The following is a 26,493-nucleotide window of genomic DNA, read 5'->3' as shown; positions in this document are numbered from 1 at the left end:
TGAAAATGATGCCTTAGCAGAAGGAAGCAGCCAGAAGAATCATTCCTGAAGAGCATTTGTTGCTTTTCAGTCCCAGAGCCACCAGTGGTGGAACTGCAGAGCCCACAGGTCAATAAAGCTGTGTTGAACAGCTGTAGGCAACGTGGACCATGATGTCTGGGGGCATCCAGGCTGTGGTTCTGCAGGGAGGAGCAGGACTGGCTGCAGCATTGGGCATCCCAATGCCTGTTCAAGAACTTCTTTAGCTGGATACTTGACACTTGCAGAAATGTCCTTATACTCTTTGTTGTCATTTCACTGAGTTGGTGTCTGTAAGGAAGATATCTTAGGTAGCTAATTGGTGCAGTGGTGTAAATGCAAAGAGCTGCTGGAGTACCTCAGCCTTCTCCCTGACCTGGGTAACCAGGTCTCCATTTCCTTACAAGAGCAGGCCCACGTTTTCCTAGGTCTTCCTCTTATCACTGATACACCTATAGAAGCTTTCCTTGTTTGTCCTTGATGTCCCTGGCCAGATTTAATTCTGGCATGACTTGGCTTTCTGTACCTGATCTCTGGATGCTCAGACAATTTCTATGTATTCCTTCCAGGCTACCTGTCCTTGCTTTTACACTCTGTAGCCTTTTTCATGTTTGAGCTTGCCCAGGAGCTCCTTGTTTATCCATGATAGTCTCCTGGTATTTTTGTCTGACTTCCTTTTTGTTGAGATGCATTCTCCAGAGCTTGGAGGAGGTGATCCTTGCATATTAACCAGCTTTTTTGGACCCCTCTGGGGTTGTACTCTGCCAAGCAGATTGCTGAAGATGCCAGAGTCTGCTCTTCTGAAGTCCAGGGTCCACTGCCCTAAGGATCTTGAATACCACCAGTTCATGGTCACTGCAGCCAAGGCCACCCTTGAGCTTCACATTCCCCACCAGCCCCTTCTTGCTAATGAGAACAAGATCCAGCATAGCATCTCTGCTCGTTGGCTCCTGTATCACTTAAAGAGGAAGTTATCATCAATGTATTCTAGGAACCTCCTGAATTGCTTCTGCCTTGTTCTGTTGTTCTTCCAACAGATACCAGGGTGGCTGAAGTCCCTCATGAGGACCAGGGCTTGGGAACATCTGTCTATGGAGAGCCTTATCTGCTCTGTCATCCTAGTGGAGTGGCCTACAGTGGCCCATTCCTGAGGGGACAGCCCAGGCACTTTGCCAGTCAGTGCCTGTGTTCTTCCCACATTTAGTGAACTTTCTTCTTGCTGGTGAGCCAACCCCTTCACCTTGTTTCAGTTTGGCTGAACCCAGCTGCTGGCAGCCACTAGTCCTGCTCCAGCAGGCAGTCTCTGTGGTTTGGTGCCATTCCATCATGGTGCAAACTCTTCCCTTTACAGGCAGTAGTTCTGAGTACATTTGACTCCCCTCCACATTTTGCTTTCTTCATGATCTTCTCCCTAGCCTCTATTCTGGAACCTGCTGGGGCTTTCTGCCTCCTGTGCTACTGCTCCCTGCAGTGGAGGAAAAGTAGCTTTGAACCAGTGAGGGGAGGCTGCTGAGCAGAAGAGGAGAACATCTCATCTGCCCAACAGCTGGGCTCTTCAGTCTTCTCTGCCTGTGCTGACTCTGTCCTGCTCTGTCCTTCCCAGGGCACTCTGCAGAAATTTGTGGATGACTTGTTCCAGGTGATCCTCAGTACCAATCGCCCTGTCCCTCTGGCAGTCAAATACTTCTTTGACCTCTTGGATGAGCAGGCCATGCACTATGGGATCGCAGACCCTGAGACCATCCATATCTGGAAGACAAACAGGTATGGTCTTCCTGGGGGCTCCAGAGGAGGCACTGCTAAGCTGCCTACAGCTGAGGATTTGCCAACTGACAGCCACCTTTGCCTGCAGAGGAGAAGCAAAATGGGAGTGCAAGGCAGCAGAGCATGCTGTGAAAAGCTGGCTTTGCTGGGAGGGCAGAGCTGGGAGAAGCAGTAATGTGCAGAGCATCTTTCAGCACTGCAGCTGCTACCTTTGCTAATACCCTTTCATACATCTGTCTTCACTGCAGCCTGCCCCTGCGGTTCTGGATCAACATCATCAAGAATCCCCAATTTGTTTTTGATGTGCAGACATCAGATAATGTAGATGCTGTGCTCCTTGTCATTGCACAGACCTTCATGGACTCCTGTACCATAGCTGACCACAAGTTAGGGCGGGTAAGTGCAGAGGGAGAAGGGAGCAAGGTTGGCACAGAGTTTGAGCGGTGCTGCCCCAGGAAGACAGTGACGTTTATGTAGCACCACAGGGACAGCAGGCCAGGCCCAACCTTGCTCCCATGTGCCACTGGAGAATGATGGGGACTCCTAGGAAGAGAAGAGGGAGAGGTTGGTGGTGTTTATAAAGTTGTTGTTGGGGGATGCTCTTTGTTTATAGCTGCAGCTGCTTAGGGGACAGATCTCAGCTCTAGGTGGCTGTGGCAGACAGCATAAGTCACAGGATGCATCTTGGGAGATTTCAGGTTGGCATCACAGTAACCACCACTGTACCAAGAGTGGAAGAGTCTTCCAGAGGTCACCAGAGATGGGATGGGTGGACCTCTAGAGGATTTCAGGAATTAGTTATGCAAAGCCTTAGGCAATGTTATCTCACACTTGCCCAGCTCCAAGTGGAAGGCTAGACTAGGGATCTCAGAAGCCCCTTCACCAACACATCTCAGGCTTCCTGAGACTGCCTTACTAGAATAAAGCCTGGTATTTGAAGTGCCTCTCCATGCAGAGGACAAAAAAAGTCCTGATGCTGAACGAATGACAGAAAATAGTGTTGATGGTGTTACCTGCTAAGGTTAGTCCACAGCATGATGAAGGAGCTCTTTGTAATCAGTTGTGGGTTTGTATTTTCAAGGACTCTCCGATCAATAAGCTGCTCTATGCCCGGGACATTCCTCGCTACAAGCAGATGGTGGAAAGGTAAGCAGTGAGCATGAGCAGTCATAGGTTAAGCAGTGAGAAAGAGGCTGGGAGGAACAAGACACTAACTGCCTGTGTACCACTGGATAGGTATTACGCAGACATCCGTCAGACCATCTCTGCCAGTGACCAGGAGATGAACTCTGCCCTGGCTGAGCTATCACGGGTAAATACAATTATTTCAGATGTCACCCTTGCCCCTCACCTCTGCATTTAAGAGAAAATAATGCTGAGCGTGCAGTTCTGACCAAGCCCAGTGGCTGCTCTGCTTTGTGGCTCCACTGGGAGGGCAAGGGTCTGTCCAGCCAGCACTGAAAAGTGTAGTCAAGGATTCAGAGCAAGTACACGTGATATTTTTCCCTTTGCCATGAACTCCCTTTCCTGTTGCTTTGTGCAGCAGGCACATCTCCCAGCGAGTTGTGAGGGTACAGAATTTAGAAGAAGATTGTTAGATGTCTTATGACTTTTGTCTAACTTCTTCTCTCGTATTCAGAATTACTCAGGTGACCTCAATTCCCTGGTGGCTTTACATGAACTGTACAAATACATCAATAAGTACTATGACCAGGTGAGTCTATGTTGCCAGCAGGCATGAATATTCCCTTCTCCTTTTACCATCCAGCCAAAAAACACTCCAAAAATTAATAATTAAGAGCAGCTAGACTATTACAGTGCTGTGTGCTGTTTAACTGGCATGCCTAACTTCCATGTCTTGCCTTTGCTTCATTCTTATCAAAGAGGGAGGACATCACAAAAGAGGACTTACCCCTAACTTAGAGGCTGCTGGGATTTTATGTATACTATCCAAATAATCTACTTAAAAATGAGATGCAGTTAGTTCAGATTAATTTCCTAAAGATACCACTTTCAGGTGAGAAGTTCAGCATTCTTCATAGTGCAAAAAGATTATTAAGTTGTTAGGATAAATTTAGAATGTTTGTGTTAATTTGAGGGGAATTACTACAAACCCACTCTAGTCTTGAGCACGCTGGATTCCAGTGTGGGGCTTTCCATTTTGCACAGAGTTGAGCCTGCTGGCAGTGCTGTGTGCTGGAGAAGGGCTGCCAGTGAGCTCTGTCTCATTGCAGATCATCACCGCCTTGGAAGAAGACCCAACGGCACAGAAGATGCAGCTTGGATATAGACTACAACAGATTGCAGCAGCTGTGGAGAATAAAGTCACAGATTTGTGACAGGTGCAGACAGACTGCTCTGCCCTGGCTGAACAGGGACAGTGCTCATCCTAGCTATACACAGGGTGTCCTGCTGCCATTGGAACCAGACTTGCCAAGGAACCCATGGGTGAAGCGAGCAGGGATGGCCAAAGCAGTACCAAGTACAAGCATCCTTGCATCTCAGAGAACACTTTTTTACAGTTTTTTTTTCTTTTTAAAAAGCAAAACAAAACAAAACCCCACAAACTTTGGCTTTACTCCGGCAGACTGTCAGGGGGACCATACAGCTTCTGCCTACAGATGTTACATGAACGTGCCAAGTTTCCAGACAACGTTGTGGAAGAGCCAGGTGACAACACTGAGTACCACGTCTGTGGAGTCCCTGGCCTTGCATGGATGCCCTTGCCAGTACTGGGAGACTCCCCTGTTCCAGCTGCTCACTTCAGAGAAGATGCAGGAAGCTTTCCCCACACTGGCAGCTGTGCTAACCTCTGTCCCCAGCTATCAAGCACTCCTGCAAGTGTCCTGCCTGAGAAACCTCCTTGCAGCAATCTTCCCACTGGTTCCAGATGTTGGATGCTTAAAGGTCTCTTGCTCCCCAGTATTCTGGTCCCTGACAGCTTGTGCGTGACACCTGCTTGGCTGTAAGGTGCTCACCAGCCTGTGTGCTTGCCAAGGGCCTCACTGTAAAAGGACAGCACCCCCTCACCCTTTCCCTCAGGACAAATTCAGCATGCAAGAGTTGCTGTCTGGCTCACCTTGGTCTCCGCTGACCCGGTTCAGGACCCATCTTCCTGGTTCCTCGTGGGCAGAGGTTGCCCTCTCTTTGGAAAAGCACAACAAATGCCTTGTGCCACTTCCTCTTCCTCTAGTGTCTAGATGTTCTGCTGCTCTGAACTGGACTTGTAAATACCCTCAGAAAGTTAATGTATTTAAATGCTAAAGGAGAATGTTTAATTTCTTGGCTTTGAGACAAAGCTTTTCTTGGAGAAGTATCTCTGTGCACTTCTACTGACAAACGTCTGTCAGCACTGGAGCAAAATTTTCTCCACTGCTTTGTCTGCAGGGATAACTCATAGATGTCCCCATTGTTGTAACAGCAGCTTGCCTCTCCCTGCAGCTCAGGGCAAGGCTTAGCTGTGTGCTCTCCTCTTAGGCTTGCTTTATACCTTACTCACAGTTTCACTTCCCAGACTCTCCTGCTGTGGCACATAGAAGGGTTATTTGGTGAGCTGTGAACTCGAGGAAGCCTTGAAGCACAATTGTGGTGTTCCCAAGGAGTGTCAGCTATCTTGCAAATGGGAATGATTCATGTGATGAAGGAGAAGCTGGAGCAGGCACAAGCACATTTAGGTGCCACTGGAGCTTCTTGCTGCTTCCTCCCTCCGTTCCTGGCCTTTGTGAACGGTGCTCTGCCCTTCTGGGACTGAATTCCTATTTGTAAGGATGTCCTACTTGTTCTCATCCCCCGCTGCTAATTCCACACTGCTGTCCTGCATGCCTGGGGCAGGTAGATAGGTCTGACTCCTCTGTCACTTCTATGAGGTGGTGATTGTCCCTGAGGAGGGACCGGAGCTGAAACAGGGCAGGATCATGTCCCTACCTCTCTACTCTGCATATAGCAGCAATTCCAGGCCTATTGGGGCAGCCTCATGGCTTTGTGCCAGTGCTGCACGGTTACAAAACTGCTCTCTGAGCAATATAAGAGCAAGCTAATGCTGGCATCTCTTCCCACAGAGCCAGCTCTCCCCTGTGACCCTCTCTCAGAAGTATTCCCAAGGTACTCTGTATGCCCCAAGGATGACCAAGGTCCCTGTGCCACCTCCTGCTCCCATCCTGCTGTATGGAGCAGCAGGCAAGCTGGCTGGCTGCTGCTAGCCAGAAACAGAGGGGGCAGAGTTTGCATCTCTTCCCCTGGCTGGGCACCAGTTTTGAGTCTTGCTTCTGCCTGACCACTCATTTGCACAAAACTTACAGAAACTTACCATCTCCAAAACCCCTGTCTCAACCAAATCTGATTAAATCAGTCCCAAAACAGCTGGGTGGAGGAGGAAAGGACTGGCAGATAGCAAAAGCAGATGCAATGCACATTAGTAAAGCCCATTCCCTTAGGAACTGCAGGAGGCAGTTCCTTGGTGTGAGGCAGGTGTAGGTATAGAGGCAGAGTAACATTGTTGACAGATGGACATTCTGCTCTAGGCAGCAAAGGTGTAGTTTGTGTCCTCTCCAGCTCACTGAGTGTCTGCCAGGAGTCACAGACACTGCTGGATTTATGGTTCTGCAGACTGTTAATGTCTGCTCCTGTTTTTGCAGAATTATCTCTGCGCTTCCCCAGAGCTGGGTGGTTTGAGGCTTAATTTCGAATCCACCTCACATCAGCCAAGGTAAGAGGACTTGGTGGCTCTCCTGGAGTAGTCACAGGAGTCCAGGTGCCCTTGCCCACATGGCTGACTTCAGCTGCAGGGTAAATGGGCTTCATGTCCTCTTTGCTTCTCAGTAGTGCTCCTGGATGTTGGAAATTATCTGCTTTGAGTGTATCTGTGAAAGTCTGCTTTTATTAGAGCAATAATCAAGACTTAAAACTAGAGCTAAATGTAAGTCATTGACTTACTTAACATCAGTTTGTCCTTGTACAGCTGGACAGGAGACACTGTCCAGCACAGGTGCAGTGAGGGTGGAAAGCTGGTAGTGACCATCTCCTTCCATCTCTCTCTCCATGTACTAGATACCAGCATCTTCCTTCCCTGCAGACACGCACTGAAGGCCCCTCACTGGGATCAACTTCGGGTGTTCAGGCATGGTCCCTCTCCTTTCCTCTCCGTCCATGCCCCTCTCCTGTGGCAAAATCCATTCCTACAACAGGGTTCTGTTGCATTTAAATTTGCACAAAACGTGTTTTATTATGAAATTCCCTATTGCAGGGAAGGCTTATTTATTTATTTCTCATGGTCCCTTTAAGTCTCTTCCTGAATCTCTGCCTGATTCCATGACCAGCTTGTCAGACGTTCTGGAGATGGACATTCCTTCTGAAGGATGAAGAATCATCTCTGAATGTTCCTGTTTTCTTACAGGTAGCGAGTTCTGTGGGCACCAGATGAGAGTGCCCTGCCACAGCCACTGTTCCCCTTCTGCAAGACAGAAGTGCAGCAAGGGGATGGTGCTGCTTTCATCTTATTCTCAGAAAGGTGACCTTCAATGGCAGGCATTGAGATTTACATAGTGCTGGGGTCAGAGACAGAAACTTATTTCCACCATGGTCTGGTGAAACACTGAGAACTGATCAGTATTAGGATAAATATCCATTAGAGTATTCAAATGTCTCTCCTGTTGGCATGACTAAGAGTAGCTGGCACCCAAACCATGTTGATGTGAGAGCACTTGCTTTTGTTTGTCTGGTGGCAAATTTCGGCTCTGCCTGGAAGATTTTTTGTTTGGAGTTGTTTTTTTGTTGGTTTGGGTTTTGTATTTGGTTTTGGGTTTTTTTTTTTGGGGGGGGAGGGGAGTGGTAGTTTTTTGCTTGGTTGTTTTTGTGTTTTTCAGTTGGTTTTCTTGTTTTGGTTTGGGGGTTTGTTTGTTGGTTGGTTTTGTTGTCATGTTTGTTTTTAGCAATGATGGCTGTTTTTTTTACTAGTGAAAACAGAGGGTTTTCAGATGCTGCTGCCTCAGTAGAATGCCTTTTTTTTTTTTTTTTTTTTTCAGGGTGTGCCCCAGCTGCAGCAAGATGCTGCTTTTTTGGTGCCTTTTCTGTCACAATGATTCTTTTGGTTTCCAGAACACCCAGTGCATTTGCTCTCCTAGTCTTTTTCTTGGTCCTCAGTCCTGGTGACCCTGCCCTCTCTCAGCCTTGTGACTTGGTGTCTGTCTGTTATGGTATGGCCTGACCTGCATTTTATGCCCTGTCACACCTTTGAGTTCTGCTCAGAGCACCTGAGGTACTGTCTTTCTCAAATTGGAATTAATAATTAATATAAAAAGCTTGGGGGGAAAAAAAAATCTGAATTTTGTTACATAGTGTAATAACTGTTTGTAGATACTGTTCTGAGATGTAGGAATCTATTGGTGATATAAGAGGTTTTGTCTGTAAATAATCAGTTTAGAGTCCAAATGATTTTAATAAAGAGAATTCTTACACAATAATTCAATAAATTTTAATATACAACCTGCCTGTCCTGCTTGCCTTGCACGATGATGAAATTGCTCACAATCTATTTGCATCTTTTTCTTCCCAAGTGGAAACTGGGTACTCCTGAGCACCAGGTCCTGTGAGCTGTGCCAGGAGCGTGGCACTTTTCCCTCCTGTCCTCTCCATAGTCTGTGAGGTATCAGCTGCCTTTCTTTGAGTCAACCTTGCAGGGATGGCCCCCACATGGTGGCACTTACGCAGTTCCCAGAGCCAGAGCAAGGACCCTCCCTCTGCAGACGAGGAGCTGGGCTGTGGCTGTGCAGGCTGGCGGGGAAGCATGTGGCATCTTACAGCTCTAGTGGTGTTTTTTCCCACAGTGGGTAAGCAGGGAGGGGGCTGCTTGAGCTACAGTTTATGTTGATTGCTGTCATCCACCACCATGAGGCAGAACAAGTGTCCCTAAATTAGCAAAACAATTTAATTCTTAAACTAATTACACAGCTCATGTCAGACATAAAGCTGGCTCCTGGCCTATCTATTCTGTCTTTTCCTCCACCCCTCTTCCTTTGCTAGCAGCGTTTTGGATACAGGCTGCTTATCCCCTCTCCTTGTCTCCGTCATGTAGCTGCTTTAGTCCCTCCCTTCCATCCCTGTGTCTTCTCGCTGGCCTTTTAGGGCTGCTCAGTCCCACGGGGGGCTGCCCCGGGCACACAGCCTGCTGCAGCCTCTACCCCCTCCCCTTTTATTTTTAGTACAGGGAAGGCAGGTGAGAGCAGAGGGGCACAGGCAAGGGGAGCAGCACTTCGGGAGGCCTTGACCTCAGTTTGGCAACCCGGGGCTGCAGCAGAACTGTTGCGAGTCAGTCTTAACCCTTTGCTTCAGGGCTGGGGCTTGGTCTCTGCAGTGAGGAAACCTGAGCTGTAGGACCCCAGGGCCCCAGCAAGGGGGGGAGGCTGGGGCATGCCCAGCTCTGTTGCAAGGCTGTGGTGGGCAGCAACGTGAAAAAAAGAAAACGTAGTTTTCACTGTGTGTGGCCATTTGCTCCTCGGTGTTGTGTGGGTGCTGGGGAGCTCAGGTCCCACCGGGGTGGCTGCCAGGCAAGCAAGGCTGTGGGTTTGTGGAGCCTGTCCCCTGTCAGGCAGAGGCTGGGGCTAGCTGTGCCAGGCAGGAGATGGTGCCACAGTACCGAGGCTGAGCCACACGTCCTGCTGGGAGCAGTGGGAAGTGCCAGGCAGTCCCACAGCTTCTGGATCTGGGGACAGTGGAACAGAGGGAAAGCATTTCTGTTTCCATGTCAGTAGAGCTGTGAATTTCCTTCTATAAATAGTTGCTGTGGAGCTGCAGCAGGCTGACAGACCTTCTGCCAGGGAAGCTGGGGGAGGCAGGGAGAGGCCAGCAGTAAAGTGAATTCACGGCAGCTGTCCTAGGTGTCCTGCTACCCCAAAGCCAAAGCTGTTCCCAGAAGCAGTGCTGTGATCTGATACTCTGCCCTGCGCCTCACCACATCCATCCAGCAACACAGAAGAGTTTGGTCTGATCAAGGACACCCCTCCCGGGCAGCACAGACTAAAAGGAGAGCAGGACCAGCTGGTATCTCACTTTGGAGAGCTGCAGGATGAGCTGGATGACAGACAGAGCGGCGTGCCCTGCCTGCGAGTTGCTGCACGGTAAGTCTGCGCAGGGCCCCGGGGCTCAGAGCCCCATGCTCTTACAAGGCTGGGTTTATGCAGCATGTTGCAACTTGCAGGGATGTTGCACTCAGCAAAGGCTTGCAGGTCTGTGTTCATGTAGAAGACAAAGGTGTGTATTGCTCTGGTGAGCTCTGCAACTCGAGAGGTCTAGGCATTGTAAGATACGACTGGTGGTGGGCAGCTCCTTACACTGCTGCAGGTCAGGTGGAGTTGTCCACTGTTCCCTGCTCATGGCTGTCACAAACTTGGCAGGACCCCTATATTTTTGAAATGAAGTTCTCTGATCTGGTCTGGGCCTTCAGTAAGCCAGTACTGCACAACATAGTTTTGAATGACAAAAGCTTGTTTTTAATGTAAAGATGTCAAGCTATGAAGGACTTCAAAGCATTGGTTGTCCTTCATCACAAAGCTTAAAAAAATAATGGCTTACTCTCTTATACTAAGTTGCATAGCAACACTCCTCATCCTTTGCTGGTGCATCTGTTTAAGTAGAGTGGACAGAGGTGAATTCTCACTCACCCAAGGGCAGACTTGCCACACCTCTACATCAAGAACGCCAGAGCCCAGTGACCTACCCAAAAGCTCCATCAGCCCTAGTGCTAGGTTGTGTTTTACACTCTGTCTTTGGGTCCTACTTTTCCACGGAATTCTCCTGTTACCATAATAATCCACCTAGGGAAGATGCTGTTGAGTGCCCATCTCTACACTCTTGCCTTTTCCTTTGGCACAGGAATGGTGAGCAACATAAAATATTTTAGACTGTGGCCTGGCTCTCAGATCAGCCCTCACTGTCCTAATGATGTGAGTGAAGAGGGTGCAGGAGCTTGTGAAATTACTGACATGCTCAGTCTGTGCACAAATGAGGAATATTTTTATTTAATCTGTTTCATAGCTAGCACATTAGTAAGGTTTTGATGAAAAGCATCCCAGAGGTTTGTGCCTACAAGAGACTAATTCAGAACAGTGTCAATACCACAGTTAGAGGTGTAAAAAAACAAGGAGCAGGAGGAATTTTTACTGCCTCTTGACTGCTGTATGGCTTGGATGAACAGAGCAATGCCAGCTCTGGCAGTTTAGCTTGTTCCTGAGAGGATTAGAGTCTTGAGCCCAGTATGACTCTTAATTAGAACCATGCTGAGAGCTTCTTGGGTGCCCAAAGGCAGGTTGTGCCTTTGGCAGCTGTACTGGGAGAGGAGCTTCAGCACAGGGAAAGAAAATTTAGTCTTTTAAAGAAGTCACAGTTCTCAGCACCTGGAAGATGTTAACTGTCCCAGAACACCACCCCTTCAGGTGGCTCCTGCTGCTACCATCACTGCCAGCCCACTCTAACTATTTCTGAAAATCCTCCATACAGATGAGCTCTTGGGTTTAGCAACTGGATTTGAAGGATTTAAAAGTCAATAATTCTACCTGTGCTAATGGTCACTGGGGTTACTACCACCTGTCACCAGCTCTGACAATGTTTGATAGCCTGAAGCTTTGGCCCTACAGCAAGTGTCATTTCTAAATGATGCAAGGCTGGGTTGGGAGCACCTTAGCTACAGCACGTTATATCTGTATTTCCATTAGCATCACAGACTCTGGGCTGCTACTCAGGTGACTGTTGCTTCAGGGCTGGGGACAGCAGCTCCATCAGCCTGTCTGCACTGTCTTGGTGTTTGTACTTTGGGCTGCCATAGTAACAAACCCCAGGAACAGCCTCCCCTTCAATCACAGCCTCTTGCTAGGGTATCACAAGACTGTCAGGGATAAACCTGGGCTGCAGCCAGATGGGCAGTGCTGCTGAGTCTAAAATGCAGGTTCTGTTTCCCACCTACCTGGAGCTGAAGCCCAGTTGTGTCCCAGATTCTGCTTCCCACCCATCTGCCAGCAAAAGCCCAGATGTGACCCCTCATCAGCCAGGATGGGAGTGGGTGCTTTCTCTGGCTGGGGCTGTGGGGGTGGATGCTGCAGTCCCCACTAAGCCCCTGAAAATCCACACTGGGCACAGGGAAACCTGAGAGTCCCACCTGGCTCTGGCCCTGGCCCAGGGCACACTGCCAGGATTCCAGCTCGGCCCTAGCCAGCCAGCTTTTCTCTTCTGAACTGTTAAAATGATCCCCGCTTCTATGAAGTGCCAAAAGCATTTGTTACAGCCCAGCTCCAGGGGCTGCTGAAGCAGATGGGAAGGAAGGAGAGGAGAGGACAGCAGGGTAGAAGATGGAATCAATGTGTGCAGCATGCGGTAGAGGTACAGCTGCCCTGCAGCTCTCCAACTCTCTTCAAAGGAGTGAAGTGCTGAAGATCACACCACCTGAGCCCTGTGACCCAGTTCCCCACTGCCTCCATCCCCCACGGCAGGGTCTGCTGCACCGCTGGGTCATGGAGGAGCAGCTGCAGGAGGAGGTGCCAGCATCCCACTGCACAGGTCAGTCCTTGGGCTTGAGGCTCCAGACCACCACAGGGACCAGCTGGCTATTCCTCTGGGAGGACAACCGTCCTCAGCTGCTCTTGCAGCCTAAGAGCATTGAGAGAGGTCAGTGATGTGGCTTGGTGACGGTCCCCACAGGAGGCCACCACCCTGTGCGAGAAGGAGAGGTGTTCAACACACAGTACCAGGCTCTGCACAATCTGGGTTACGGCGCCTTTGCCACCGTCTGGCTGTGCCAGGACATGAGGTGAGGGACTCTGGCTTTTGGGGAGGTGGGAATGGGTGCCTGATCTCCTGGACAGGACCAGCCCCTCTCACAGAAGCAGCAGAGCACAGGTGCCTGTGCCAGAGCACATCAGCATCCCCAGAGCCCAGGACAAACCTGGCTGCAAAATTAGTGGGGTGCAATGAGCAGAGCTGGTCCTTGGAAACCAAAGAACATAAATGAGATGGGATCAGCCCTTGCTCTGTGTTAGCTTTTCTTATTTAGACCCTGCAGTGTTCATGCTCTACCTTTTCCTCTCCTGCCCTTGCTTGTCCCTGGGGCAGCTGGGTCTCTCCAGCATACACTGGCTGGCAGCTGTGATTTGTTTTCCAGGAGAAAGAAACATGTAGCTGTGAAGATTCTGAAGAGCAGGGAAGGATTTGCTGAGGCTGCCCAGGATGAAGTCGCTCTCCTCCGTTGTGTATGTGTGTTCTGGGGGCTTTGCTCCAAGGGGATAACCACTGGGTTCAGTCAGGTCTTAGCATCAGTGTCTTCTCCTTCCACATCTGAGTCTGAGAAGCTAGTTGAGGAACAGGAAAAAAAGAAGTTAGGGAATTCATAGTAATCAGCCTGGCTCAGCACTGGCCTCTGAAACAGGCACCTTCTCCTTTTCTCTGTCACACTGGGGGTGTCCCAGTTTCCCCATACATGCTGGTGGTGTCCCATTTGCCCTGTCAGCCCATTTCTTTCAGCTGAGACCAAAATCCTGTAAATAGGAGGAACCTGCAGAAAGATAAGGCAATAACCAACAGAAAACAGCAGTAATGTTGTTCTTAAGTGGGAGATGGGAGTGTGTTCACTGTGTGGGTGTATTCCTAGCTCAGACAGCATTGCTGATACTGAAGTAAAAGGAAATATCAAGAAAATACAAACAAAAACCCAACCACAAGCAACAACAAAAAAGGCAGGATGTAGCAAAAATGTAATAAACCTCTGAAGACAGAACATTTCCTCCTGCCTTTGCTAATGGATGTGGTAATTATGTGCCCATGCCTGGGTCTCAGTTAGTTACCGTTGCAAGTGTCCTGACCTGATACTTCTAGAAGACTTGCAGTTGCAATTTTTTGAGTTTGCCTAAACACAAAGTTACATCAGCTTTACGTGAGTAAAAGCCATTCAATTTTGCATTTCAAATTACTCTGAGGCCTTTCTCCAACATGTCTGAGAAAGGTTTAGTTCACATCTGCAAATCTGTAAATCCAATCTAAAGAGACATGAGCCAGACTGGGTGATGCAAGAGGAAGTACCAAGTGGCACTAATTTAGTGTAATCAGAGGGCCGCTTTTCTACACATCAGCACAACCCTGCGTAGGGACCAAGCCTTTCCCATGATTTATTACCAATTCTCTCTGAAGGACACACCTTCCCAGTCAGCAGAACACAGCTGGTTCCCAGGGCTGTTCCCACAGGCACAGGGTGGTCGGTTCCTGCAGAGCTCCCAGGAGAGGATCTGGTCTCCCCTGCTTCCACAGCCGCTCTCTGTTGTGCCAGCACAAACCCACTGGTGCTGGTGCAGGCAGATCTGGCATCTGCACTACATGCCCACGCCAAAATCCTGCCAGATGTGGCTGTGGAGGGAGAGAACAAAAAGTACAAATTGCTGTAAGAGGATCTGTGCTCTGTGAGACTTAACTCTGGCAACACCTTGCCACATAGGTGCTGGAGCAAGTGCTCTGTCACACCTGTGCTTGGGTTGACCAGGAGTTCACACAGTCCAGCACCCTGGGCCAGCAGCAGATATCCAGACAGGTCTAAAGACAAGCTAAGCAGAGTGCTGCTCCCACTGAATGCTCCCCTGGCCTACAGCAGTTTCCAGATAAAGATTTCTTGGGCCAAGAGTGATGCCCAAGAGTGGGCAGTAGTTCTTAGTGGACTCCAAGAGACTTGCCCTACATTCCTGTGAACCCAGACAGGCTTCAGAACCCACAGCCTTCTGTGACCAAAATTGCCACCAATTACATGTGTGCTGTATGATAAACATTATCCTCTGCTTTGATTTTGAACCTCCCAAGTGCTAGGTTTGATGGCCCCTGGTTCTTGTACAAAAGATCTGTGTTTACTCCCTCTACTACCACTCAGTATTTTATAGATCTCTGCAGTACTTGCCCATAGCCAACCTTTTTTTAGTCCAAAGCAGCCTACTTTGCTGAGTTCCTCCAAACATGGAAGCTGCTCCCTACCCCAGCAGGATAGAGAGCCTTTGAGAAGCCCAGGGCACCCACAAGTTCTCTGTCTCTCTGCAACTCCTTGTGAGAAACTGCTGGATGGAAGGTGTGGCTTTTAAAAGGCAATGTCCCAGCCTTCTACTCTCAGCCAGGGTGGGACAGGGCCGTTCTTGCTCTAAGGAAAAGCAGCAGAGCCTACAGAAGGGGAAAGGAAAAGGTACAGGTGATCCTGCTGGAAGCAGGGAGCTGTGGTCTTGAGGGAATCCACTTCTAGCTCAAGCAGGAGAACTTTCTGGGTCTGGGTGGGACCCAGAGTAAGAAGTGTGCTAGACACTGTTAGCAGGATGAGGTTGAGTTATTCAGACACTGTGAGGGTCCTACCTGGTCAAGAGTTAGACAACACACAGACTCTGCTTCTGCACATGGAGCATGGTTTTCCTGATGCTGCATTCATGGCATTTGTCATGAAGTACCAACACCTGGAAGAGAAAGTCTGTAGAATGGGATAAACCAGGAGTGTGATGTCCTTGTGCACAAGCATGTCTCTAACTGCAGCTTTCTTGGAATCTTTCCCCTCAGGTGAGCAATATGAAGAAGAAGGACCAGTCAGGAGAAAATATTGTCTCTTTGTTAGATGACTTCAGAATGATTGGAGAGAATGGTTTCCATATCCTTCTGCTGAGAGTGCTGCAGCTCTGGGTCAGCAAAGCCCAGGCTTGCCTTGGAGAGTGGTGTAAAACTGAGCTCTGTGCTCCAGTGAGGAGGGTGAGCAGGACAGTGACTGGATTGGGGCACATGGAGGTGGCTGGAGGGGAGAGGTTGGATAAGGGTGCTCTGGTGAAGGGCAAAAGCTGGCAATAGCATTTTCTCTCTGTTAGTGAATCCCTGACTCTTTCCCACATGTGTGCTTGGTATTTGAGGTGCTGGGCCCTTCCCTGCAATGTCTGATGAGTAACTACAGAGCCCAGGGACTGCCTTTGCCATCTGTGAAAAAGTTTTTACAGCAGGTGAGAACTTAACTGCAGATGGATGAGGGCAACAAGGGACTGCTGGCTGAGAGGCATGCCATAGTCTCATCCTGGGGTCATCTGCCATGAGCTTCATGACTGCCTCTGCAAAGGAAGGGACGATCCAGAGTGAGTGCCCAAGGCATGCATTTTTTAAAGGAAAACAGTAGCTATTTCTTTGGGGTGTAAGGACAGAAAATGTTAATTAAAATGCAGAGTGGGATGACATCACATTTCCATGAATACAGGGGCACTGCATGTTACTGCCCAAGCCTGCAGCCTGCTTGGGTTTGGTAAGGAGTCAGGGCCACCAACAGCCCACAGCTCTGCACTGGGGACTCAGGGGGTGGCACTTGTGTTCCCACCACCTCACTAATCATGGAATTCTCCAGAGGGTCTGCTGCTCCCAGGAGTAGCAAGAGAACAAACAGCCTGCTTCTTGTGGGCATGCCACATGTATCTCAGCCCTCCTACTGCCCTGGGGAGCCCCCTCTGGCAGCAATTTGCCTCAGCATCCAACCTCTGGCAGGTCTGGCAGCTGTCTGTAAGGTACCACTAAAGGCTGCTTGAGGGACACTCAGTAGTGATGTCTTTTTTCTAAAGTGCTTGGTTCAGTTGGCTGGTCCTCCACCCACACTGAGGTTTTCCCGCTCAGAGCCAACTCTTCATTCCCTGTAAGGATGGGGTGTGCTGATCAAACATGGTGAAAATGAGGTTTCTTATGCATTAGTAGGGAATGGCTAAGGAATGGGAAGCCTGAGCGAGGCCTCCGAATAGTTAGATTTACATTTTGCCTCTCATGCTGAGATTTATCAGGAGTCTGCACACTTGCCAAGATGAAGATTTGTTATGCTGATTTCTGTGCCCTTCTAGGGACACTAAGAAAGAAACTTTCTCCTTTCTCCTATTTTATGGAATAGTCTCTTCTTCCTTGGAAGAGCCTCTTCTTCCTCTAAAGAAGCTCTATCACCTGAATAAGTTACCCAAAAATGTAGTGGCATTAATCTCTGTGCCCCATTTCACACCCAAGCTTTTTGCTTGATTAATTTCCTTATCTGCTTTAATTGCAGACTCTCAGACTAATTTTTCCCCCTTCAGCCCAGCACAGGGGTAGTATTTATTTCTGATTCATTCCAGTTTAGCTGTTTAAATATTTCCCTGTGTTTTACAGTTACCATTTAAGGCTGGTATTTCCCTGGGGCTGGTGTTCATCCCAGAATAGAATTTGATAATACAGAGGATATTTGCCAGCCCTTTATGACTGACCAGAGTGTTTAAAAAACAAATGTAACTCTCCCAGCAGAGTTTTTTGCTGTTATTGATTTCAGATAGCGACTGTTTCACTCTGGCAGGCATTGTTTATCTCTCCCCTGTGACAGGCCAGACTCTCCCCACTCCATCATAAGCTGCTGTTTCCCTACATGGCTTTCCTGCACTGCCTTGAAGTTCTCTCTACACACACACACTCATTGTCCCTTCCTCCTCCTGCCTGGATTACACTGCACCTCCTCATCTTTCTGTGTGCCTTCCAATGCTGTGTCACTCCATAACCAGCCCCCAGCTCCCATTTGAATGATCAGCAGCAGGAAGGCATGCAGACAGGAGTGCTTTTTTCTGGAGAAAAGTTCAGCCTTATGACCATGATGCCTCCTCATAGCTCCATGCCCTTTCTGTGTCCCTGAGCTTGCCCATCTATGCTGATACCTGTGGATTTTCATGCTGCCTCTGCTGCATGTTACCCCCATCTCCCACAAGCAGCCCCTTGCCCACTAGGCAGGTGGGGCTGTAGTTCCTACTCCTCCTGCCACATGGCCCAGTGAAACCCCTTGTGCCTGCTCCCACAAGGTCACCTCAGCCAGCCCCACGATTCTGCTGGCTGCACTTTGAGCAGAGTACAAGGCCCTCACTACACAGGAACAATTCATTGCAGATGATTAGCACCAGTGCACCCTCCCTGCAAGGTCAGAACGTCCACAACTTGCATGCCTGCTGTGCCCGACTGCTCTGACGGCAGCTGGGGCAGGGGTGGTGAGGACCCTGGTGTTGCTGACATGATGTGCTGCCTGCTTGCCCAGGTGCTGGCAGGCCTGCACTTCCTGCACAAGCGCTGCCACATCATCCACACGGACATCAAACCTGAGAACATCTTGCTCTACAGCCGTGACAAAAGCCTCCAAAAGCTGCAGCCCAACACACTTGACTGTGGCCCGAGAACAGATTTGAGGCTAAAGGGACCAGGTGAGCAGTCCGGGGGGGGGGTTTAATATGAAAAGAAATGTGTATTTATTGCCAGGAAGGAAACAGACAGGCAGCAGGTACTGGTAGCTTAGAAAATGTTCCCATCTCCTGCAAGTGCCAGTACTAAACAGTACAGCCAGCTTATGCTTTTGAGAGATCTCTCCTATCTCTGCTTAATACAGTTAGGTTGAGGGGCTACAGGCTCCCCCAGGCACATACAGAAATGTGTCCCTGCAGGTAGGTTTGTGTGAAGGACAACTACAGATCATAGGCAGCTGCTAACAGCCACACCACACCCTCAGAGCTCGCACTCTTTAAAGCTTTAGGTACAGGAGAGCTCCCTTGTCTCTGGTGTTCTCAGCCACTGAAAGGTTTACGTGCAAAAGGGTTTGCTCAGAAAGCTGCAAACCACTTCTGCTTTTTATTTCCCATATTTCTGAGGTTTGTGGGAGACTTGTATTACTGCTGATCTTCAAGGCCTTTTGAGACACAATTTATTTGCAGAGAATAGTGTGAATATTGAATAAGAAGCAGGGAAAGTTTCTCTAGGGATCAGCTCATTTCCTAGCAATGAGGCCCTTTATGTTACCCTTGCATGATGTTCCCCCATGAGCATTTCCCCCATGGCGATGCTGTTTTGTCTCTCAAACTCTGGGGCAATCAGGGAATGGTAAATTAGTGACTGAGTCTTTTTGCTTGGAGCACAAAGGCACGATATTAGGCACAGTCTGACAGCTCACTGCAAAGCGGTGAACCAGAAATTACCTTTTTCGAGGTCATATGAAAATGCAACCCTTACGGTGCTTGCCAAGCAGGCTGTGCCCAAGGTCCATGGCAGCCAGGCCTGCTGAAAGCTAAGAAGGGATGGTAGATGTTTTGTGCCTGACTAGTAGGTAGGACGTGTTCTCCCCTGAGCCCACAGTAATTTAACTGTGGTGTTAGAGGAACCTGGCAGCAGGACAGGAGAACATGGTCACACCACTAGTCCAAGCTATTGGTCTTACTGAACATCCTCTTAGATTTTGACTGGATACCAGCTTTTTGTGCTTCCTCAGAAAAAAACAGAGGTGGCATTCTACTGATGACAAAAGAAACATTTTAGAATTTCTTAGGCTGGAAAACCTTAAAGGTGGGCATATATGGCTCCTCTGTGGTAGCAGTGCTTACTTGTTGGTTTGGGAAAACCTGATTTCTCCATCCTTCCTTTTAGGTGATCTTGGCAATCAGTTGGCAGAATGTGATTTGATGAACATAGAAGTGAAAATTGCAGATCTGGGCAGTGCCTGCTGGACAGTGAGTCTGCTCTGAGTCTCAGTCCCATGACGATGCAGGGATGCTGTGTGCTTCTTTCCACCCTGCCACCTCCCCTCTCCTGTGTCTGTCCTTTTACAGCTACTTCAGTGTGCTGTCCAGCTAGTTCAGTGTCCCAAGATAGGAATCCTGCAAACAGTCAACTTTGGATGTTTCTTCAGCTTGCACTTAGCCCCTACCATTAGAAATTTAAAACCATGTCCTGTGTGAAACATGGGGAGAGAAGTTCATGCTGGTGTCAGTGAGACTGAGAATGTGCCAGCCATACCCTGTACAGTGTTTAGTACATGTATTTAGTCCTGCCTCACCCTGCAGGAAGCTTGTGATCACAGGTCTTGCTGTTACTCATTTATGAAGCTAGTCAAAAGGAGCTTAGCTTGTTTTCTGTTTCAGTACAAACCTTTTTCCAAGAAGATACAGACCCAGCCATACCGTGCCCTGGAAGTGCTTCTTGGATTAGACTATGGCACTCCTGTGGATGTCTGGAGCACAGGCTGTCTGGTAAGACTGGGAAGTGACCAGCACTAAAAGGCCAGGGGTAGCATGGCCTCAGCACTCACATATACATGCTGCATGTAAGAAAACTTCCTTGCTGAGGAAGAAAATGGGACTGTCTGCACCCACTCTGGAGTGCAAATATGCTGCTGATAAAATTCACTCTTAATTAGTTTAACCTATAAAGCAAGTCACACTCTAAGTATGTTAACACATAGACTTGGCTGAATCAGGCACATACTGCTTTCCACCCTGATGGAGCTGAAGGTGCTGTTTCACCATGGTACAGATCAAAGCAGAGTAAACATTTCCATATTTTAGGATCAGTTCTGTGTGATAGCAAGGGAAATTGGTACTGTTGGAGGTAATGGGGAATAAAAATTCCAAGTCAGACAGTGAATTAACAATGTTTCTTCATTTCTAGGCATTTGAAATGGCAACTGGGGAGCGCCTGTTTGATCCTCAACCTGGAAAGTATTTCTCCAGAGATGACGGTAAGACTTCATCAGTCTTAGTTATTTCACTGACAGAAGTGTCACAATTTTTGCATGTAAATGCATCTAGATTCTCTCCCTCTCTCTAGACCATGTTGCTCGAATTATTGAACTCCTGGGTAGAATTCCTCCTCAAATTGCTTTCTCCTGGAACAAGTCAACAAAATTTTTCAGCAGGCCAGGTAGGAATTAAGAGTAAGGAAGTTTACTCTAAACCACTGTGGATCTCTGATGCACTCCTACTCAGTTCACACTGAAATATCCCCCGAAATTAGATTACACAATGAAAGCTACAAGCAGGGACAAAAGACAAGCAGTTAACACTCCCTGCCCTGCCTACCTTTGCAATCCAAGAGGGATGAATGCAAAATCCTGAAAAACAGTCATAGCAAACACCCAACAAGGAAAATATTCCCATTCTTTCTCCTTGGGATGTGGGAGAATGGAAATGCAGACAGGAAATAGCTGCATGCCCTGAAAACTGAAAAGTATGTAACTAGCTGGATTTCACCCATTCACTGCCAGTGAACAATGATGATCAGGAATGGGCCACTCATATCCTTCCCATGTGATCGCTGCATTCAATTTTCTAATCCAAGTGTAAAATCTCTTCTGTTTTATTCTCCCAAATTCCTTTCCCTTCAACTCATCAGGCTTGAAATCCATCTTTTGACTGCAACGCAGCACAATTCCACCCCCCTGCAATTTACCCTGGCACCTTCTTTCCCTAGCCACACAGCCTCAGCCTCCCCACAATCCAGTGGTGCTAGTCCCATGCTGCAGTTCAGCAAGCGCCTCCCTGCACTTTCACATCCTGTACTCGCACTTGCTCGTTCTATGGTGCTCAAAGGGAGTGAGTCGAAAGTAGTTCTTGCTCTATATTCATTCCGTGTGAACCGAATGGGCATGACCTAAATCACGACATGTACACCATGTACTTCTGAGAACAAGGATAGCTTCTCAGACAGTAGCAACACTCTTCTGGGCCCCTACAGAGGTCGAACGCACAAAACATATGAAGCATTAATGTCCTGGTAGCTCTGGCACTGAAAGAGCCTGGCACATTGGGGCATAGGGAGAGGCAGAAGGAACAAGTGGTAAGGGCTTTGGCATGTTTGTTCTGGGAACACTTCATTCACTCTTGGCATGTGCTCATCTAAGAGGTACACACAAAAAGGTACACTCCCAACAGGGACTTGGAAAGATCGTTTCCGACAAAGGCCTGAAAGCAAACCTGCAAGGGGGAGCACAAGTGAAAGAGTCAAAGGCAAAGTCAGCGATCCTTCAAGCTTTGCATTGCACTGAGAGCTGCAGCCTCTCGGTCCTGCACTATGCTTGTACTATCTTTGCTAGGTGCTCTCTTGCGGATCTCCAGGCTCTCCCCTCGCAACCTCTACAGCATCCTGGCCGACAAACACGGCTGGACAAAGCATGAGGTTACTCCCTTCACCAGCTTCCTCCTCCCCGCGCTGCAGTACGCGCCCGAGCGCCGCGCCACCGCCGCCCAGTGCCTACAGCACGCCTGGCTCAGCGCCCCGTAACCGGCCCCTCGCCTCCGGGCCTGCGCGAGAACCGCCGCCGGAGCCGCGCGGGCTGCGCACAAGATGGCGGCAGAAGCAGGCCACCCCTGGGGCAGTGGCGGCTCCTCAGCCTCCCACGGCGCTGCCTGGCGCCCAGCGGCACGCCCCACAGCCTTTTCCGAGCGACCTCGGCGGCGAGACCGTGACCGCCGCCGTTCCCTCTGCGCCGCCTCTAGCTTCGACCCGCGGTTCTGCTCGTACTCGGCCTCCATTCGCCTTTCTTAAACGTCCCTTTATCACGTAGTCCGCCCGCGGCGCGAACTGGAAGCGGTAATTAACGTCCGGTGGTCTCGAAGCCTCTTTAAGCATCGGGCAAGGTCAAGCGGCGGCTTTTTGTGCCCGGCCGCGACGGCTCGTTCTCCGGGACCGCAGTTCCGTGGCAGAGGGAGGGGCCGCAGCCTGCCTCCTCCCGCCCAGGCAGGAGGGGACGACCGGTAGCTCCTCTGCAACATCCCGTGGAGCAGCCACGGGCGCGCTCCCTCTCCATAGCGACGCGGTACACAGTCACCAACACAAGGAAAAGCCTCCCCGAGTCGGGCACGGGCACTCACCCAGTGCCGCAGGGTCCCTCCCGCCCAGCTCAGCAGGGCTCGGCCTCCCGCGCCCCTCCTTCCTGACGGGAGGCCGCTCCTCCACCTTCGCAGCCAGCCCCACCGTCAGCCCCCAGCGCCCTTTGTCTGGGGCTCCGGGACGGAAAACCAGCTAGCGCCGGTCTCCAGCGGTGCACCAGCACCTCCTCCCCGCGCTGTCCCCGGCCTGTGATGGGATCCGGAAGGCGGAACTGCCGGCGCGTCCTGCCCCGCTCCCGCTTCAGGAGGACCCGCCAAGGAGCGAGGGAAGCCACCAGAGCGGAGCAGATCAGCGAGGCCTGATTGGGAGGCGGCAGCAGCAGCGGGGGGCTGGGGCACCGAGCTGCCCTCCTGGCCCCTCTGACGAGACCCCGACCTCGCAGCAGCCCCCCTCCTCCCCCGCGGCGCGGACGTGCCGACCGGCAGGCCCCACACCTGCGGCGCCGCGCATGCGCGCCCCTTTCTCCCTCCTCCTCTTTCCTCTGGTCTGCACATGCGCGGCGCGGCGGCTGCTGCCGCCCAGGAATCCCGGGCGCCCGCACCGCCCCTTCTTTCTGCCACGTGTCCCGACGCGGGAGTTACCCCGCGGAGAGCGGTGCCTCGGCGGGGGCGGTGACGGCCCCCGCCGGCCCCGCCCCATGGCACGTAGCGCGGCCCAGCCGGCAGGCACTGTCGCAGCCCGCTCAAGCTGCACCGCGTCGACGCTGGCGGCTGCCTCCCCCGACGACTGGCAGCCCCGCACTCCAATGAGGCGCTAAGACCGTGGTGCGAGCGGCAGGGCGGATGCGCAATTCCCAATGAGGCGGGAGCGCGGGCGGGACCGAGCGGGGAAGCCACCAATAGCAAGAGTGAAAGGGCGGGGCGTTGACGGCTGCGGGAGGTCTGGTAGGGCGGGGCGTTACGCCGTGGCAGCCAACGGTTAGCAGGAGTGGGCGTGTCTGGGGCGCCCCTGGCGCCGGCGCCGGGGATCCCCGTGCGCCCAGTGCCGTTTCCGCCCGGTCTGGGGAGAAGCCGCCGCTACCGCTGCCAGGGGGAGGGGCTGCTGCGGCCGCCGCCGAGGGCTTGATCCCGCCGGCTGCTCAGGGGACGCCGTGGCGTTGAGCCGGGCCTAGTGCCGAGCGGGGGCCCGGGGAACGGGCCGGCCAGGTAGGCGCGGGCGGGCAGGCGGGCGGGGACCGGCCGTGCCCTGCGGCGGGGCTGGCGGGAGGGAATGCTGAGGCGGGCGAAAGGTGGACGGCTATGGGGGTTCCTGGCGCGGGTCGTGGCCGGGCGCTTCGCCTTGCCTTGCTTCGCGGACCCTGGTGTCAGGACCTCGTTGCGGTGGTGGGGCAACGGCCCAGGAAACCTGGCGTGACCCGGCCCGGTGGCGCGGGCCATCATGGCGGTCCCGGTGGGGCGCGCCAGCTCGCGGCGACCGGGCTTGGAACAGTGGTGGCTGGCCAGTGTGGGGCTGGGGACGGGCCCGGCCACAGGGCTTTGTCGGTGGAGAAGAGCGCCGGGAAAGCTCCCGTGCAGTCTGGCCTCTGTGCCCCCTTTCCCTCCATTATTGTCCCGGGGATTCTCTAGGGTTGTTGTCCGTCTTCAGGCAGCTTCCTCCGGGCCGCCTCTGCCTGCCCCCACTGCCGCTGCACGCTCCGAGCCGGCCGGCCCCTCCGGGCCTCGGGGGAGACGGTGTTTGACCTGTATTTTCTGCTTTCTCATGGTGCTCGTGCGGCGGCTCCCCCCTTAAGCCCCTGCTCCTGGCCCGCCGGCGCCGTCGGCTGCAGCACGGATTCTCCTGCGCTTCCTTCTCCGTCCGTCACGCGTGGCCGCTGCGGGGTGGGTTCCCAGCCGCCCTGGCCGCGCTCCGACCGCCGGCCGCCTTCGCTCCAACAGCAACGGGCAAGGTCACTGTCGCTCGGCGGCTTGTCCTTGGGTGCCGGTGACTGGAGTTCACCGCCGGGTCTGGAGGAGAGTCGACGGCGGGCAGCGTCTCGCCGTCCCCGGTGGGAGGGAAGGAGGCGAGGTGTGAGGCCGCATGTGGCCCTGGGAAAGCGGAGAGAGAGGTGCAGCGGTGGTGGGGGGCTCACAGCACTTTCCCGGACGTGCCCCGTCGCGATCCTGTGCCCGAAACGAAGATAAGTAGGATTTTATGTGGGGTGTAGGTGTGTTTCTGACATGTCTGTAGAGGGCACGGGGTGCTGCAGGGCTGAGGTGGTTGCTGCGGGCTCTGGCCATGATGTAATGGAGTGTTGAGGGTATAGCCAGGGCAGGGCAAGGAGGTGAATGTGCCTCTTCTCCTGTGAAGGATACAGCTGGGTCTTGAAGAACTTGCTGTTGGTGTCTCCGATGGTGTGCCAGTACCTCTTGGATTTCAGACAGGAGCCTCCTCCCCCCGCGCTGCAGCCCTCAACTGGGTGTTACCGCCAGCACCTAAATCCACAGGGAAGGAATTTCTTATTTCTTCAGTAGAAATAGGAGATTTCCCTTTTTACTTGGATGGGAAATAGTAGGATTTTTTTTTTCTTTTTGTGGTTGACCCAGGAAGTCGTCTTGTCACCAGCCTTCTGGCTATTTTTTTTTTCTCCCCTCTAGAGGTGCAGAGAGGAGGGTGTTGCATTGCTCTGGATCCTGTGGGTAAGCGTTGAAGGCAGTGACAGCAGCTGCTGTTGGCTCTGGAGCTCTGGTTGCTATGAGAGAAGCTTCAGTAGACTTGGCTGCTATCTCCAGGGAAGGACAGCAGAGCAGCCTCCATTAGTGTGGTGATGGTGGAGACATGGCTGGCTCACATTCAGCAAAGGGCTTTACTTCTTGGGCCACTTCCACAGGCCTAAAGCAGAAGCAAGGGTGTGTTTTGGTCAGTGGGACGAAAGCCTAGCAAGTGGTTTTCATTGCTGTTCTTGAATTAATGGAATTGCACTGAAGTGTGTGCTGGAGACCCAGAGTTACCCTTTCCAGGTATTTTGGGCCATGTGAAAAGTAGGACACTGAGAATTGATATGATCTTACTGTTAGGTGAAGACTGCAGTCCTGTCTCGTTTGAACTCCAGTCTCCTTTCCAGCCAGTAACAGAGCCAGATGCTTTTCTTATTGTTTGTGTGTCTCCTTCCTCCCCTTCCATCGCCTGGGCCCCACTTGCCTTATTGACTGGAATTTCTGCTGTGTGCAGTGGGTGTGTGCAGCAGACACCAGCCTGCTAGTGCTGAGGAGGGATTTTCCATTCACAGACCAGAGAACAGTCAAAATAAAGGCCCGGCTCAACTTTGGGACTGGAAACAGAAAGTGGGGAGAGGAGTTTCCTTCTGCTGCAGAGTAAAATTTATCCTCTGTGCTTTTTACATAGTTGTATACCAAAATGTATAGAAAATGTTGCTCTGCTGCAGAGTAGGGAGGTGAAACTCCTGGGAATAGTGGAGAAGATTCCTGTCTTTTGGTTGACTCAAATGCCTGATGTGGGAACAGTTTGCAGGAGGCCATTTTTGACGTGACTATGTACTGTGGAATCTGCCAGCTTCTATCCACACTCTGTCTACTTGACTGCAATAGCTTTTTTTTTTTTTCCTAAAGGAAGAATGAGTGTCTTTCTTATCTGCTTAACTAACCGTTTGGCACTGGCTGCTGTCTGTATGATACTGAGTTGTGGAGTTAGAGCTATCAGTATATTCCAGTGCATTTGTTAAAGATGAAACTGTTCTTTGAGGAATGCAGTATGGCAAATGGAAATACGTTAGCATTAGAAAACAACTGCTGTCTTTGTGAACTAACACCTATAACAAGGAGTCCCTTGCCCTGGTCTGAGTTTCCAAACTCAGAATTACTGTGAGCTTGAAGCAAAAATTCCAGAACTAGAATAATGTGAGAGAGATTAAAATATGCCCTTAAATCCGCTTGACTGGCAGCAATCATGTGGTTGATGCCAATTCCAGTAGTTTTTGTATTTGAGAATCTGTAGCACTCAAATTGTTTCACAAGATGGGGTGAGCAACTTCTAACCCACCTAAAATGCATCCAGCACTGGGGCTGAATGTAGGACCTGCTGCATATCATGCAGTGACATGGTAAC

General features: G+C 50.9%; 2 protein-coding genes across 2 annotated transcripts in view; both read left to right on the top strand.

Annotated features, from left to right (window-relative positions):
* Positions 1–4,121, top strand: part of PLXNB1 (plexin B1) — a 40,616-nt gene extending 36,495 nt beyond the window's left edge. Inside the window, exons 31-36 of the mRNA XM_054387173.1 lie at positions 1,622–1,782; positions 2,031–2,178; positions 2,864–2,928; positions 3,019–3,094; positions 3,422–3,496; positions 4,017–4,121. Coding sequence (XP_054243148.1) covers positions 1,622–1,782; positions 2,031–2,178; positions 2,864–2,928; positions 3,019–3,094; positions 3,422–3,496; positions 4,017–4,121 — 630 coding nt within the window. The remainder of the gene's footprint in view (positions 1–1,621; positions 1,783–2,030; positions 2,179–2,863; positions 2,929–3,018; positions 3,095–3,421; positions 3,497–4,016) is intronic.
* A 2,425-nt stretch (positions 4,122–6,546) lies between these two features.
* On the top strand, positions 6,547–21,843 carry LOC128971878 (SRSF protein kinase 3-like). Its single transcript, XM_054387603.1, has 13 exons — positions 6,547–6,567; positions 9,787–9,893; positions 12,185–12,324; positions 12,466–12,574; positions 12,926–13,013; positions 15,337–15,424; positions 15,658–15,764; positions 17,840–18,002; positions 19,213–19,295; positions 19,707–19,814; positions 20,233–20,302; positions 20,392–20,484; positions 21,656–21,843. The coding sequence occupies exons 1-13, from the start codon at positions 6,547–6,549 to the stop codon at positions 21,841–21,843; spliced, it is 1,365 nt and encodes a 454-aa protein (XP_054243578.1).
* Positions 21,844–26,493: the final 4,650 nt, after the last annotated feature.

This window comes from Indicator indicator, chromosome 15, assembly GCF_027791375.1.
Source record: "Indicator indicator isolate 239-I01 chromosome 15, UM_Iind_1.1, whole genome shotgun sequence".
Classification (NCBI taxonomy): Eukaryota; Metazoa; Chordata; class Aves; order Piciformes; family Indicatoridae; genus Indicator; species Indicator indicator.
The sequence above is the reverse complement of the archived record's forward strand: the minus strand, read 5'-3'. Positions and strand labels throughout refer to the sequence as shown.